We start from the raw sequence: 17,833 nt of genomic DNA, 5'->3' as shown, positions 1-17,833 counted from the left end.
AATAAAGTTATAGTTATTTATTTGACTGAGAAATGATCAAAGGCTAGATATTTAAGGTTATATCTTAGTAATCCTAAACTTTTATTTTTCATAACTACCATTATGGACCTTGCCAATACACATACATGAATACGCATGCACACATGCACGTGCCCACGGGCACACACACAAGGTTCAAAACAAACAAGTACTTCTAAATCAACAGAAAAGTGAAAACAAAATTAAAATTATAAATGTTTATCCTTACTTCTAGTGTTGATAGGAGTATTGGAAAATTTAAATGCTAATAAAAATAGAAATCCTTAATGTGAGTTTCTTGTTAAATATATATAATGCAAACATTACATTGATTATATGTGCTCATTTTCCCTGCCATTCCTCTTTTCTATTAAGGCTGTGTCTATAATGGCTTTACAAGAGGAAACAAAATAAACTTAATTTATGAAGTTTTACCTTGAGTCCTGTTTTCTCATCATCACTTCCATTATTTGTAGATGGTGTTTCATCTCCTTGCCTGGAAACCAAGACAAAATCTTCACTATTAAGGGTAGATACTGAGTCTGAGGAGACACTGATTTTTCCAACAGAAGCCTTGTCATCCATAACTCAAGAATGAAGTTCAACTCATGAATGATTAAATATTTTTAAATTCCTGAAAAACAAAAATCATAAAGATACTCAGATAGAATGTCTGCTGGATATTCACTTATGCTCTAAATTCCTGCTAAGCCCATATGGAAAAATATTTTTTAATGCTGCCAATTTATTTTCCCAGGACAGTACAAAATCGTTCCCATTACCTACAACTTGGGCTTCTTACTCTGATATTAAGGAAATTTTAACTAGGCAGGGTCAAGATATTTTGACTTCAAATAAATTACATATTTCTTTCAGAATAACTTTTGTTTATGGGGTATGAACTTTTGTGCTTTTTCCTTTCATGTGTAAAGCTGAGCACATAAGTAAAATGAAAGCACTTGGTTACTGTGAAAGTCTAATAACTAAGGTCTTCCTAACAGTAATACTTAAATTTAAAATACTTTGATCATTTTAGCAAATGCAAGTTCACACTAATACCTTTGTATAAATTCAAAGCAGTAATTCTAGAACCAGAAATAGCTTACAAAGCAAGCAATCAGAAGTCCGTAACAAACTCAATTCCTCTACAGCAGGGTTCTTAGAATAAAACTCAAAATGAACATTATCCAATAAATGAGTTTCATGCCAAAAAAAAAATCCCAAGAAAACGTATAAAGATGTGTCATTTATGAAAAGGCATTCAATATTTATTGACTAAAAGTTAAACTCAAATTCATCTTCACATTTTTAATCTGCTTCTGTACACTTTGTGGGCAATGTTTCCATTTGCTTGCCAAAAACTCAACTAAACAAAGCAACATTACACTATTAGGAGTGTTAACCAATTAAGAACAGAGCCATAGCGCTAGACTCAAAACATCAGTAGGATTCTGACAGTGTTTAATCTTGCCAATTGAAAAGTCCTGATTTATGCTTGGGGTGGGGGTGGGGAGTGGGGGGAGGAGAGAGAGGGAGAAGGAAAGAGAAAGAAAGAAAAGAGAAAGAGAGAGACAAAGACAGAGAGTTGGTCTTAAAGCTTGAACTCAGGTCACTGGTCATTGTCCTTGAACTTTTGTGTTCAAGTCTAGTCCTCTACCACTTGAGCTATAGCTCTGTTTCTGGCTTTTTGCTAAGAGTCTTACAGACCTTCTTGCGTGGGCTAGCTTCTACCCACAATCCTCAGATCTCAACCTGAATAGCTAGGATTACAGGTGTGAGCCATCAGCATCCAGATGGCCTTGGCACTTTTAATGAATATTTATTTGTTGACTATACTTCATATGACAAACGCTATTTTTCCTTACAAGACCTAAATAAAACACTTAATGGTAGGCATTACAGAATTGCTGAGTACTAGAGTTGAAAGAAGACTTAAAATCAATACTGTTAAACAGAGAAGGAAAGTTATTTAACTAGTTAATGACTAGCTAACATAGAATCTCAGTCCCTGATGCTTTTTAAATTATTTCCCCTGTTTAAAGATTATACCGGGGGGGGGGGGGGGGAGGGGGGGGATGGGAAGGGATAGGAAGGATAAACAAAGGAGGAGGCTACAATGCTTGATAAGAAATGTACTCACTATCTTGCCCATGTAATTGTAACCCCTCTGTACAGTATTTTCACAATAAAAAAAAATATATATATATATAAAGATTATACCACAGATCTACATTTTATAAAACCAAATTGTAAATATATAGTATGGCATAAAAAAAAAACCCACAAAGTGGCACTGTAGCTCAAGTGGTAGAATGCTCACCTTGAGCCTCAGAGGGCAGGAACAGTGCCCAACCCCAGAGTTCAAGCCCCACGACCACCAAAAAAAACACAAATAAAACCCCCAAACACTTGAAAATGGCCAAGTATGGTGGTACACAGCTATAATACCAGCTACTTGGGAGGTGAGATAGGGAGGATCAAGCCCATTTCAGGTAAAAAGTTAGCAAGGCTGCATCTCAAACAATAATCTGGGCATGGTGGTCCACCTTCAGTCCTCAAACAACATTCAAGTTTTGAGAAGATTTTTGCAAGGCTCTGTCACTTCAGCCATGCCCTGGTCCTTTTCTTTTTAGTCCTGTGCCTCCCAGGTATCTGGGACTACAAGAAAGCACTACCCTTACAGAGTAAGGGAGTATTTCTTTTCTAGAAATTGTATTTCAAGCCAGGCACTGGTGGCTCACACCTGTAATCCTAGCTACTTTTAAAAAGGCTGAGAACTGAGGATCACAGTTCAAAGCCAGCCTGGGCAGGAAAGTCCGTGAGACTCTTATCTCCAACCAGAAGAGGAGAAAACCAGAAATGGCTGGCGCTGTGACTCAAGTGGTAGAGCGCTAGCCTTGAGCTGAAGAGCTGAGAGACAGTGCCCAGACCCAGAGTTCAAACCTCATAACCAGGTTAAAAAAAATGTATTTTAAGTTATGTTTTAATGTCTAATCAATGTGATTAACAGTATAACAGCAGAAAGCGGAGGGAAATTGTCTAAAGCTATGAAATGAAACACTAAAAAAGTTTCTATAATATTCCAAACTCAGAAATAATATACTTAGGATTTACAAGATAGAACAAAGACTTGGCAGGGCTCAAAGCTCTGCTTATTTTCTTTGAGGAGGTGACAGGAAAATACACTTTATAAGATACTTTACTGTTTGTTTTGGCAACTCAAAGTAATTGAATCACTCAGCAGGAATGAAGTTTATAACACACACACACACACACACAACTCAAAGTAATTGAATCACTCAGCAGGAATGAAGTTTATAACACACACACACACACACACACACACACACACACACACACACACACACACACACACACACACACACACACACACACACACACACACACACACACACACACACACACACACACACCACGCCACACTAAAACTTCTTTTCTCCAGCCACCAGAGACAGAGGTAAGGACATAAACAGTCGATGAATACCACACCACCACAAGTTCTGGGTAAGATCCTCCTTTTGAATCACTCAGCAGGAATGAAGTTTATAAAACACACACACACACACACACACACACACACACACACACACACACCACACCACGCGCACACACACACACCACGCCACACTAAAACTTCTATACACACACACACACACACACACACACCACGCCACACTAAAACTTCTACACACACACACACACACACACACACACACACACACACACACACACACACACACACACACACACACACACACACACACACACACACACACACACACACACACACACACACACACACACACACCACGCCACACTAAAACTTCTTTTCTCCAGCCACCAGAGACAGAGGTAAGGAGATAAACAGTCGATGAATACCACAACACCACAAGTTCTGGGTAAGATCCTCCCTTTACTGTCCTCCAAAAAGTGAAGAGGTAGGTTAGAACCTGGTATACCTCTGGCAACATTTTATAGATACAATCTCTGTCTTAAGAACCTGAGGTGTAATTTCTGTTCTAAATTCCTTGTCAGTCACCATAAGCAGCCCTGAATCTGTTTCTTCATCCTCCAGTCAATAATTCCAGTTTCCATGGACAACAAAGTACAGCTTCCTTGCAACTGTGCTGCCAAATTCCCTCCTACCATTCTCCACAGCACATCTCATCATTTGATCACTTCACATTTTAGTCAAATGTAAGACAGAATTTAAGCTCCTTTTTGATATTTCATTAACTATTATGTATTTAATACCTGAAACAATGTCTGATGCAGTATGTGTTCAAATATTCATTACAGAAATAGGATAAACAGCCAATGAAGATGGAAAAGAGTAAGAGTATACCATTTCTGGGTATATACCCAAAGGAATGCAGGTCAGCACACAATATAAATGTCTACACCCATGTTTATAACAGCACTCTTTACACAGCCACACTACGAAACCAGCCTAGGTAACTATCAACTAATGAATGGTATCTATACATAACTATCTATACATGAAGTATTATGAAGACACATGGAAGAATGAAATGTGTTTTCTGTAGGAAAATGGATGGAAACAGAAATCATCATATTAAGTGAAACAGACTGAGAAAGAGAAAAAACATGTCTCTATCCTATGTGGAATCTAGACCTTAAGAAAAGTGACATGAGTGTAAAATGGGAACTGTCTAGATCTGGGAACCAGTGGAAGAGGGGAGGGCAAAAGAAGAGTTGAAAAGGGTGAATATGACTAAAGTACTTTATACAGCGGAATGAAAGAGAAAACTGAAATCCATTAAAACTGTTTAAAAGAGAAAAAAAGAAAAATAATAGAAAGGGTGGATTTCATCAATATACATTATTTGTATTGTAGAAATACCATAATGAAACTTTGTACAATAAATATACACTAATAAAAAACATACAATGAAAAAGTAAGATTCTTTCTCACCATGTAACCCAGACTGGCACTAAACATTCTGTCTGCCTCACTCCAGACTGCTGGGATTATGAGTATGTGCCTCCATGCTCAGCTAAGACCACCTTTTATAAAGTGAAAGAATAGCAGTCACATCTGTGATCATAAACCAAGCAATCAGGAGTCAGAGAGGGAGGGAGAGTCATATTATGTCAGTTATTATAGAAATTATTAAGGATTATACATACAAATCTTTAACTATACACACTGCATATTATAAGGAAGTGGTAGATACCTGCCTAGCAAGTGGAAAGCTACAAGTTCAAACACAAGTACTTTTTATCTTTCTTGCTGTTCTTTTTAATGTACTGTGTGATTTTTTTTGTTTCTTTGTATGTTCTTCCCCATGATATAACCCCTTTTGTCACTGTATTTGATTCTGGTGTCCTGCATCTTGTATATATATTTTTCTAAGGATAATAACAAAATGTTGAAATAAGGATACAGGTCGACCCATTGTAACAATGAGATGTACAAGACACTATGTTGAAAACAAACTTTACAACTTTGGGGGGGAGAAGGGGAATTGGGGAGGTGAGGAGGAAAGGGGTGGTAGGGGAAAAACAAATTAGAGGGTAACAATGCTCCATAGGAAATGGACTCATTACCTTGCTAGTGTAACTGCAACCCCTCTGTACAGTATCTTTACAATAAAATATATATATATTTAAAAAACACAAATACTGCCAAAAAATAAACTAAAACCACAACAACAACAAAAAGGATTGGGCAATATAGCTCAATTAGTAGAGCACATCCAGCTTTTCAAAAACAAGACTTCCAATTCAAAATCACTTAACAGATATCAACTGAATTAAGTTAATCCAATTATTGGGACAAAATATATAGATTTCCCAATATAACATCTAATATGTTCAAGTAAACATAAAGTGCCAGAAATTTCATGCCTATAATCCCAGCACTTGGGGAACTGAAACTGAGATAGTAGGACCTCGAGTTTGAGTCAGCTCTGTAGTAAGGCACTAACTGAAAGAAAGGGGGGGGGGGAGTGTATGTGTGTTTATATATGTGTGTGAGAGAGAAGTGAAGAGGGAGGGAAGGGAAAAGAGAGTGAAGGAAGGAATTCCTTCTACAATATCAAAATTCTTTGTTTTGTTTGTGCTAGTCCTGGGGCTTGAACTGTCCCTGAGCTTTTACACTCTATCACTTTAAGGCACAGCGCCATTTCCAGCTTTTTGGGTTAACTGGTCGGTAAGAGACTCATGGACTTTCCTGCCCCAGCTGGCTTCAAACTGTGATCCTTAGATCTCGGCACTGGCCCCTGGCCTCAACTATTTGGGCACAGGGTTCTTGTGCTTTACTCCTATTGCCTTCATACCATTGCTTACTGGCAACTCTCAAAACACTTGACTGGTTGATACTTTAAATTGTGGATTTCTTATCCATGGGTTCAACTGAGGCCCAAAAATATTCAGGAAAAAGGAACATTGTATCCATGCTGAATATGTGCAGACCTTTCCTTCTTGATACTATTCCCCACACTGTATAGTATAACAACTATTAGTAGTACCATTCTATTGAGAATTCTAAGTAATAACGGAGATGATTTAAAGTACATGAGAGGATAAACAAGGATATATGTAAATACTCAGATTTTGGGTAAGGGGATTAGGACATGGATAATGATTAGAAGAACTTTTTTTTTTTTTTTGTCGGTCTTGGGGCTTGAACTCTGGGCCTGGGCACTAACCCTCAGCTCTTCAGCTCAAGGCTAGCACTCTACTACTTGAGCCACAGCACCACTTCCGGTTTTCTGAGTTGTTTATTGGAGACGAGTCTCTCGGACTTTCCTGCCTGGGCTGGCTTTGAACCTCAATCCTCAGATCTCAGGCCCCTGAGTAGCTAGAATTACAGGCATGAGCCTTCAGTAGCTGGCTTAGGTACTTTTTTTTTTTTCTCCTACTGGTATTGATCTTTCCACTTACACCAGAGATGCCAGGTGTAAACCACTGTATCCAGCTATTGTGTTTCTCTATGCCACTGGTCATAAAAGACATCCCAGTCATTAGTTGAAATGTGAGTCTCTCAAAATTCTTTTTATCCAGGCTGGCCTCAAACAGAGATCTCCTGATCTCCACCTCTCAAGTAGCTAGGATTACATGCTTAATATAACACACTCAGCTCATTTTTGTTTTTTGAAACAAAGTATTATATGTAGCTGTCCTCAAACTAGCAATCCTTTTGTCTCAGCTTCCAGAATACTGGGATTACAACAGGTATCACCCTATCTGGCTAAATAACTATCCTATGTGTGCCTATCTTTATCAAGACCCTCAACTACCAGCCCCCCAAAAAACAATCAAACAATAAGAAAACCATCTCACCAAACATTTTCACCACCTCCCAGCCCTGGTGATTATGATGTTCAAAAAAGCAAATTTTAATCTAGGTGCTATAATCCTATAATCCTAGCTTCTCAGGAGCCTCGATCTGAAGACTGAGGTTTGAAGCCAGCCTGGGCAGGAAAGTCTGTGAAACTCTTATATGCAATAAATGACTTGCAAAAGGCTGGAAGTGGTACAGTGGCTCAAGTGGTAGAGTTGAGCTGAAGAGCTGAGGGTTAGTGCCATGGCCCTGAGTTCAAGACAGACAGACAGAGAGGGGAAGGAGGGAAGGACGGAGAGAGAGGGGGGGAGAGGGAGAGAGAAAGAGAGGAGAGGAAGGGTGGGGGGAAGGAGGGGAGGGAGGAGGGAAGGAAGGCAGGGAGGGGAGGGAGGGTGGGGAGGCAAGGAAGAGAGGGAAGGGAGGGAAGGAAGGGAAGGGAGGAGGGAGGGAAGGAAGAAAGGAAGGAAGGAAAGAAGGAAGGAAGGAAGGAAGGAACAAAGGAAGAAAGGAAGAAAGGAAGGAAGGAAGGAAATTTTGTAGTCTGGTAGGCAAAAGAATACAATTTTATGAAATCTTGCAGATTCTTAAAATTTCTTGCTAAATCTGAAAGGAAAGTAATACTAATTATTAAGCTTTAATTGTGTGTCGAATATGGTAGTAAAATGATCAACTTGCAGTATTACTAATGTCACACTAACTCTGCGGATAGGTATTAGCTTCATATGACAAATAGATGCTTCAACAGAATAAGTATCTAGCTTAACTTCAAACAGAAAATGGTGGAATTTTGTCCAAACTCAAGTATCTAGATGCTGCTGACCTTTTCTTAATTATCTCTCTTATCTCTATTCTTTCCCCATTCCAATCCATTATCTATGCTACTTCCAGTTGTATTCTTCTAAAACAATAATCTGGTAATATGACTCCAGAAAAGAGAGTAAGAAATACCAAAATATTCAAGTCTCAAAGACCCCACTTCCAGCTACTTCTTGTAGACTTTATAGTTTCTCAAAATAAAACAAGAAGCTCAGCAACTTGCCTTTCATCCTAGCTTCTCAGGAGGCCGAGATATGGAGGATAAGAGCTTGAAGACAGCCCAGGCAGAAAATTAATTATATTAATTATATCTTCAAAATAATCAGCAAAAAAAGCAGGGCTGGAGAGCACCATCAGAGTATGCAAGCCAAACAAACATGAGGCACTAAGTTCAAGCCCCAGTACCAGCAAGCAATAAAACAAAACCCCCAAAAGGAGTGGGGTTTAGTATCCTCAGCATGTGTGAGACTCTGGGTTCAATCTCCAGCACCACAAAATCAAACAAAAGTACAGAACACTATAAAATACCATATTACGGCTGGGTGTGATAGTACAAGGCCTACAATCTTAACTACTTAGGAGGCCAAGAAAGGGGAATCAAAAATAACAGATCAGCTGAAAAAACTAAAAGCAAAAAGAATGGGGTATTGTCAGAGGGGGAAGAGTGTTTGCCAAGTAAGTAAAAAGGCTCCTGAGTTCAAGCCTCAGTACAGAAAACAAAAACAAAAACAACCCCCCTCCCCACACAGCAACAAAAGCCCATATTGTACTAGTCTTTCTTTTTTCCCCCCATTTCTGACTTCAACTTTGTTTTCAAACTACTTGAGTTTTCACATTTAACTCTTACAATCTGTTCTTGAAGAGGGTGGGACAAATCTAAAAGAAAATATTGGAAAACTATTCCATTTCTGAAAACATTCCTTTCTATCAAACTAACTGGTAAACAATAGAGATGTTTTTGTTTTAAATGAATCTGACAAGGATATTTCTTTTAATTATTTCAGTGAGCTATGAGAACCTAACCAATTTAAGCTTCTGATTAATTTTGAAAATTATAAACAAAAGAAAACTTAACCATCATTGTGTACTTGGTAATTAAAAGGGAACTACTTGTGCAAGATTCTTCCCCAAAACACTATAAATTGTTTTTAAAGTAACAAAATAAGGTGTATCTAAGTAAGAGTCGTTCATAGACCAATTTTAATCCTTCTCTGAGCTATTAAGTGGCTTTTTTTTTTGTTAGATGTAGATGAACAAGATATCAGAATTAGCCAGGTGCCAGTGACTCACACCTGTAAATCCTAGTTACTCTGAAGGCTGAAACCTGGAAGACAGGAGGTTGAAGCCAGCTTAAATTAAAGACCTTCAGATTCTATCTCAAATTAACCAATAAAATGAGGGACTGGAAGTGTGGCTCAAGTAGAGTGCAGTCACAAGCAAACTGAGCAAGAGCACAAGGCCTTGAGTTCAAGGCCCAAACTGGCAGAAAATAAAACAAAAAAAAACACTTGAATTAAATATAGCAATTTGCAATTTTCTTCTTACATATTTTACAAGTTGTAATCTTTCTGTATTGATAGTTTAACTTTACCTTTTTAAGCCATTTTACGTATATGGTATACTGTGGCAATAAGTGCAACTACAATATTACGCCTCCCCACCAATCAATCCCTAGAAGGATTTCATCTTCAATTCAAACACTATCCCATGAACATTAACTCCCCATTTGCCTCTCCCTCTAAAATGAGCAGTCACAAGGGCCAAGTATATCCAAGATGATTTTGCTACTTGCTGTCTAATATGAACGTGATACCATAGGTTATTTATAAGCAATGGTATTATAGAAGATAGAAAAGGTTTGTCCTTTTTAACTTATTTCATTTAGTATAATGTCTTCAAAGTTTATACAAGCTGTAGCCAGTGTAGGAATTTCTTTCCATTTTAATGAATACTATTCCATTATATGACTATCATACTGTGTATCCATTCATGTTTTGATAAAGTTTTAAAAATCAGGGTGTAGATTTATGGGATCTTTAAGCTAAAACTCAAAAAAATAGTAAAATACTTAAAGAAGGGCAATGTTTTCAGCTCTCACTTCCTCAGAAATGAGCCTTGTTGGATTTTTTTTAGCTAATAATCTAATAAAACAGAATAAAACAAATGAAATGAAATTCAAGGGTCTCTTTTGTTTACTTCAGCAACTCCATGACTTCATTTATATAAAACGAAGAGGGCTGAAGCTCATCCTATTTTGAATGCATCTCAGAATTACACAGTAATCCATTTTCTCTGACTTCTGTTTGCTTTTCAGGAGTGTGTGGACAGCCCAAATGTTTGGTAGAAGACACCATTTTCTGTGGCTTCTGACAGGAGAAATCTCCGGTCCAGAGTGACACAGGGATGAATGGACATTTGGTGAGCACATCAACTAGAAGGTGAGTAGTCCATAAGCATTTTACTGAGTCATATATGTTATCAGTCACTGGGGAAAAGGAAGACACTAATACTTAATAACTTAGCTCTATCTGAAAAAAAAGGAAGTCATTTTCTTACAACCAAATACAAGATATTTTTGAAAATATGACCATTTTTGCTGGGGAACAATATATTAGATTCTAGGGTCAGAGAGAAATCAGCTTTTTCCTGAATTTATAAAAATTCAACAAGTAACTACAATAAGGAAAAAATAATTTTTCTTCTGCAATATATCCAAGGTTTAGAAATAGGAAATAATGTGTCACAATAAAAGAGATTTAAAAGACTATTCCCACACTGTCAGAATCATTTATCAGGACAATTTATTCCAGGACATAAAAGTTTATTATAGCCAGGCCATCGTGGCTCACGCCTGTAATCCTAGCTACACAGGAGGCTGAGATCTGAAGCCAGCCCAGGCAGAAAGTCTGTGAAACTCATTTCAATAAACTACTCAGAAAAAGCTGGAAATGATGCTGTGGCTCAAGTGGTAGAGCACTAGCCTTGAGCACAAAGAGGCTTAGGAACAGTGCCCATGCCCCGAGTTCAAGCCCCAGGACCAGGGGGAAAAAGTTTATTATAGAAGTATCAAAATAATAGGCTTTATTAATGTTATGCAAATATTCAACATTTAATCTAATCAATTTGAATATTACTATTACAATATTTTGAATTTGTTCTCTAAGAAAGAATCTGCTCATCAATTCCTTTAAGTGATTCAAGAATCTTAGAAAAGAGAAAATAAGATGATAAGTATAGGCTATGAGTTAAAATTGTCAAAATATGTAAACAAGGGAAAATGGGAAAGTGTAAAAATAAATTATTGTGAGGGTTTAGCACAAAAGCACATTTGTTGATTAACCATAAGGAATGTAAGAAGTATTATAGTGAATTTTTTATTGTCATAAAGATTTACAGAACTCCCCAACAGTTGTTTATAACACAAATGTTGAAACAACCTTAATAGTAAATATAACACTTATACATTGACTCTTGGAGGGGTACAAACTCTCAGATTTGGCAGCACAGTCAAACAATTGAGTCATTTTTCATGTTTAGAGCCAAGGTAATGTATACTATTTAATGTCAAGCATAAAGACAGGTATAATGCTTTATTTTACTTTTTAGTGGGTACAGACAGAAAGGGGTTTGGATTGGGGAGACAGGCTTTACAAGAAAAAACAATCTTCAAAATATTCTCACTGATGACTGCCTTGGAGTAGTATCATGATTGAAAAGGAGAACTTTCAGGCCAAATTCTATAAAGTAACATACTAATGACCTGCTTAAGTCTGCATTTGGTCCTTCTTAGCACAAGAAAAAAAAATTAGTCTGTTAAGAGTCAACACTATAGTTACAATATAAGTTCCAATGTCTATCCAATTTTGAGTTTTCTAACAATCCCAGAGGAGAGAGTGTTAAGGAAGATTACCAACTAGTTAGTGCTAAAAAGAAAAAGGGAAAAAGAACAACTGTTAAAGTGATGTTCACACACCCTCCAAGGACACACACACCCATAAACATTAATTCCTTAGCCTTGGATTTCTTTCCTCTGGATCTAACTATGAAAAAAAAAACAGTAAAAACATAGGAATTACATATAAAGTAACAACTATGATGTATGTTCTATCTATCTATCTATCTATCTATCTATCTATCTATCTATCTATCTATCTATCTATCTATAGGTTAGGTTAGCACTTTTAAAATAACATTTGACTCTCACAAAAAAACCCCACTAGTGTTATAATCATTTATTACATAGGCTTCAAGAGTCTAATAATACCTAATAACATTGAAAATTGCAAAGATAATCATGGATACCCTATACCACTAAAATGATAACACATCAGTGTTTCTACAGATATCTGTCAACAGTCACACTGATGTAAACTGGTTTTCTGAAAGTCACTTCTTAAAACAATTACCAGGAAATTAGACTTTCATAGTAGGCTTTCCTGTAGCAAGGAATTTACTGAATAAAGGACAATAACTTCTTTAAAAGAATCTAAGCTGGTACTATTTTGCTAAATTGCATGGAAAATTGTGACCCTTTCAAGTAGAAAGGGGAAGATAATATGTATAATACACTCCTCTCAATATGCAGCAGAAAAGGCAGGAAATGTCAGAGTTCCGTCATTTTGTAAACTATTAACCAAACAATATGCTCAACATACCAAAATGCACATAGCTGATTAAGTTTGCACATAAATTTATACTTTATGAAGGCCAACGAGTTAAGTGTAAACTGAGTTATAAAACTAGAATAATAGCAAGCAATATAGCTCAGTGGTAGAGAGCTGGGTTCCATTGTCACCCCACAAAAACAAAACAAGCTACTATAAAAACTGAAACAATGAAAACAAAGAATCCCAACATTGCAACACTGAAACTTTAATCATGACATTGAGTTAATACTTTGTATTACAGCTACATGTGAATTTATTTTTACTTTTTATTTTTATTTTTTTGGTCGTGGGGCCTGAACTCTGGGCCTGGGCGCTGTCCCTGAACTCTTCAACTCAAGGCTAGTGCTCTACCACTTGAGTCACAGCGCCACTTCTGGCCTTTTCTGCTTATGTGGTGTTGTGGAATCGAACCCAGGGCCTTATGCATACAAGGCAAGCACTCTACCACTGAGCCACCTTCCCAGCCCTACATGTGAATTTTAAATGTTACACACAAATACACACAAATCAATCATGGATTCAAAATTTAATACAAAGACCTACAAAGGAAGATCATAAAACTCTCTCCCCTTGGAAAATTTCCAGTTTTTCTAAGTGAGCTCTGCTGAAGACACTAATATGAGTTACAGCACTCTATACATAAATTAAGGGAAAAGGTATTTACTTCATTTACCGAAAAAATAAATTAGACATGCACTTCCTTGTCACCTTAGCTTTTTCCTACTTTTTAGTTTAATGTGAGTTCCATAACCCTTTCACTGTTCACACACACACACACACACACACACACGCATTGTAAAACTGTCTTCCTGACAATCCCCCCCCCCCACTCGTGGTGACAACAAAAGCCAAAATATCTTAATTTCAAGTTGGAACATGATTCACAACTAACGAAGACTAGCAGTGAGAACATTAGTAGTTTGATCACTTAGCACCAAGTGTCTGCTAGCTCATTCACTTCCAAGATAAATGAAAAAGAACCCTCGAGTAAACAGGTATGCAGATCACTTGCAAAAAGCATCTCACGGTAAGTCTGGATGTCAGAAGCCCATGAGCCCAAGTACTACGAAGCAATGGACAGCGAACTCCTGGAAGCCCGGGGCTGGTTGGTTAGCGGTTTCGAGACACCTTAAAACCCTGAGGGCTGCTGAGAATTAAGACACAGCAATGAGACAGGCGGGTGCGTCTAGTGCACAGGGAGACAGCTTAACTACAACCGAAGACGAGACAGAAAGACCACTGTGAGCCGGCAGGGCGACCCCGAGAGACCGTGTCTTTCAGATTAGGAGCAGCCCAGGCGGCCAGCCTGAGGCCCACGCCAGTCTAAGTCAAACACAGGCCTAGTGGACAATGGAGAGAAACTGAGGCGGCGGCCAGGATCAAGAACAAAACAAGAAGGCAGAAACACAAACCGGCTTTGCGGAGGAGCCCGAGGAGCGCGGCGTACGCAGAACACCCACCCAGACAGGGGGAACCGGTTTGGGCAAGGGCTCCCAGGGAGACCGAGCCCGCGCATGCGCCCTCTCCCCTTCGCCGCCGCTCCCCCGCCCCCAATCACGGCTCCCGTCAGAACTCTCCCCGTCGAGGGAGCAGAGCAGACCCCGGCCCAGGCGCCTGGGGCGAGGACATAGTCTGGCCTCCGTGGGGACCGCAGCCAGACGACCCCCGGGGCGCTGGAGAGGAGGGTGGGAGGAGGAGGGGAAACGAGGCCCTACCCGACCCACCGTCTCCTCCTCCGCAGCCCGCCGCTCGCGTCCGGGAGGCTCCACCGCCTGGGCCTCCCAGCCTCCCAGCCCCCACCCCGCCCCCTATTCACGTGAAAGCGGCTCCTTCCGCCCTCCGCCCCGCCTCCCTCCCAGTTTTACAGGCCGAAGGGGAAGACGAACAGCCTCATTGTCCACACATTAGGCAGAGAGGCGGGGCTTCCTTTGAGATCTGCGCCTGCGCAGAACCCGAGTTTAAACAATTTGGGTGCTTTGGCATGAACACTGGGATTGGCAATAGCTTAGTCGAGCTGGGATGGAGATCACAGGCGGGAGGGAGTGCTGATGCTTTAGCCTAGAATCCCATGACTCCCTTTCCTGAGCAAGCCCTGTTGGAAACACAGCACTTAACACCACGAGAGCAAGGTGCCAGGAATAGTGATAGGCATCTCATTGTCGCCTTAGCACACACCTGTGAGGACGGTATGAAAGAGGTGTGCAGTCCAGAAATCAAGACTTCAGAGAGCGGGGAACTGGTACAACACAACTGCCTTCTATTCCAGCATAGAAGAGGATAGGAGTGAACGCTGTTGTTTCAGAATGTAACTTCAAGATGGGAATCTTATTTGAAAAACACTCGCAACAGCAATAAAATGAAGTTTAAGGTCTGTGTCTTGAGTAGATTTACAATTTAGTTGGGAACGACACTGATAACTAACTAAACGTGGTATGAGAGTCATGATTACTTAGAAAATAGTTCTCTCTCTTACACTTTTTTCAAATAAAAGGGGCTCTTTCCTGGTGAGTCATATACAATGGTTTCCATTGGATATTACATTCAAATCAAGCAGAGACAAGGGTGGGAAAAGCTGTGTTGTTCGTCCCTCTTGTGGCTTGTCTACTACAATAGACACAGGTGCACCCCTGAGGAAAAATAGTTTTGGAACATTTTCCTTTATGTACATTCATTTTAAGTTAATCAAAGTTTACAAGAGAGAAAGTAAAATCTCCTAAACTCTTGCCACACTAACAAAGCAACATTCATATTTTGGTGACTTTCAAGTATTTCTTGATTCATCTGTATGAACAAAATATGTATGTAATGCTTAACACAATTTTCTTAAAATTTCATCCCATAATCCATATAGTATACTTTGGAGAAAAAGATTGAAGAAAAGGTGAAGTAAATTAACATTCTCACCACCACATATTTCAGTGCACATCCTTTGTGTATATACAATTTCTTTTCAAGATCAGTTTAGTAATCATTTTGCAATTAATAATATCAGCCTTTTTTCAGTAAATTTCCCTCCTAAATCTATTTTTCCCAGGTACTAGGACTTGAACTCAGGCCTGGAGCTCTCACTCTTTTTTTTTGTTTGTTTGTTTTCTCCTATGTTCTATCACTTGAGCCATACTTTGAGTCCAGCTATTTTGCTGGCTAACTGCTTCTGGTTATGTTTCTTAAGAAAAAAATTTAAGACAACGACTCACTGCAGAAATCAGGGCAACTGAGGTGCAAAAATGCCTGGAAATGAATGGCTGTTTCCTCAAGAAGTCATTAAGCTTGTTTTTTTTCAGCTCTGTATTTCCTACAAACAAGAAGTCATATCTGAAGGCTCAATGGATTCAAATCCAGTGACACATTTCAGACTAATGTTTGTCACATATTATGATGGATTATACTTCAGGTTTCCTGATAATAGACACAAGCATATTATAGCATCTAATATAAAATACCAATACTGATCGCTGGATTAGTGATTATGAGAATGTTATCTTTTATCATGGAATCTTTTAAAGAAGACTATTTCAATGACTTACCAATACCACATAATAGCTTATCCCATTCATGGAAAGCTATCTTTGGTCTCAAATATGCTTAAGTTTATTAGCAGATGGCTTGGTACCTTAGAACATATGGTTACAGTATAGGAGTAGAATATGGGGCTGGTAGGATATATAGCACTGTGGTAGACAAGAGAACAGAAAACCTATGAATGCTAAAATAAAGAAGCTGAAGTTAGGATGTGAATGTAGCTTAGTGGTAGAGTGCTTATCTACCATGCATGAAGCCCTGGGTTCAATTCCTCAGTACCACATAAACAGAAAGTGGTGCGGTGCCTCAAATGGTAGAGTGCTAGCCTTGGGCAAAAGAAGCCCAGGCACTGAGTTCAAACTCCAGGACTGACAAAAAAAAAAAAAAGGCCAAATTTCAACCTATGAACTCAGGTGCCATTGGGTATTTTTAAGATGAGTGACTATATCAGATTTGGGTCTTTAAAAAGATCATTCTGATAAGAGGAGAGCAGGGGAAAAAAGTAGAACAGTTTGGAGGCTGCCTAGGATGGGGAAAGCTTGAAACACACAAGTAGGACAGGAAAAAGGGAACAGGGTTCATTATACAAAAACCCAAAAAGCAAAAAGCCAGGAGCCAGTAGTTCGCACCTTTGATCCTAGCTACTCAGGAGGCTGAGATCTGAGGACCAGGGTTTGAGGCCAGTCTAAGCACAAATGTCTGTGAGATTCTTATCTCCAATGAATCAACGAAACACCAAAAGGCCATAAGGTGAGCTGTGGCTCAAAAATGGTAGTGTTAGCGTTGTGGAAAAAAAGTTCAGGGGCAGCACCCAGGCCTTGAGTTCAAGCCCCAGGATTGGCAATCAATCAATCAATCAATCAATCAATCAATCAATCGATCCCAAATGAAACAAAACCTGCCTCCAAGCTCACTGTTACTTTCTTCTGTTTACTCATATTTGCTTTTGATCCCTCTACTCAAGAGCTTCATTTTAGCTCCTTTTAATAATGTTTATCTCTTTAAAGGTATTCTCATTTTTGTTCATATTTTATTTTTCCAACCTCATTCATACCTTTTTAAAAATTAGCTTACATGAGTTATACTGAAGGGGATTCCCTTGCTATATTCCACACAGTATATAAACTCACCTCTCTATCATTGCTCCTTCCCTACTTTCCAAAACAATTTAAATAAGTATCCTGTGTTATTGATTCATGTACTTATCTACTTGAGCAATGTGAAAACAAGTTGTTTTGAAAATTGTCTAAAACTTTGTTTTAAAGTGGGGCACTGATGGCATACACCTGTAATCCTAGCTACACAGGAGGCTGAGATCTGAGGATCATCTGATGGTACCAAAAAAGGCAGAAGTGGAGCTGTGGCTCAAGTGGTCGAAAGCTAGCCATGAGCACAAAAAGTTAAAAAAAAAAAAAAAAAAAAGCAGTTGCTTTAAAATCTTTGTTGGAATTGTAGGCAATTGCCTAAAATGTGTGATGTA

At 38.7% G+C, this 17,833-nt stretch overlaps 1 protein-coding gene across 4 annotated transcripts in view; it reads right to left on the bottom strand.

The window, feature by feature from the left end:
• Positions 1–17,833, bottom strand: part of Rabgap1 (RAB GTPase activating protein 1) — a 149,739-nt gene that overhangs the window by 127,417 nt on the left and 4,489 nt on the right. For 2 of the 4 annotated variants that reach the window (XM_070013209.1, XM_070013222.1), the window contains one exon: positions 454–652. In XM_070013209.1, the coding sequence (XP_069869310.1) occupies positions 454–603 (150 nt within the window). In that variant the 5' untranslated portion in view covers positions 604–652. Of the gene's footprint in view, positions 1–453; positions 653–14,546; positions 14,630–17,833 lie in introns of those variants that run through there. The other 2 variants (XM_070013216.1, XM_070013230.1) reach the window with 2 other exon arrangements.

The sequence above is a fragment of the Dipodomys merriami genome, unplaced genomic scaffold (assembly GCF_024711535.1).
Source record: "Dipodomys merriami isolate MVZ:Mamm:240054 unplaced genomic scaffold, mDipMer1.0.p SCAF_11, whole genome shotgun sequence".
Classification (NCBI taxonomy): domain Eukaryota; kingdom Metazoa; phylum Chordata; class Mammalia; order Rodentia; family Heteromyidae; genus Dipodomys; species Dipodomys merriami.
Note: the sequence above shows the minus strand (reverse complement) of the source record. Positions and strands in the feature narration are given on the sequence as shown.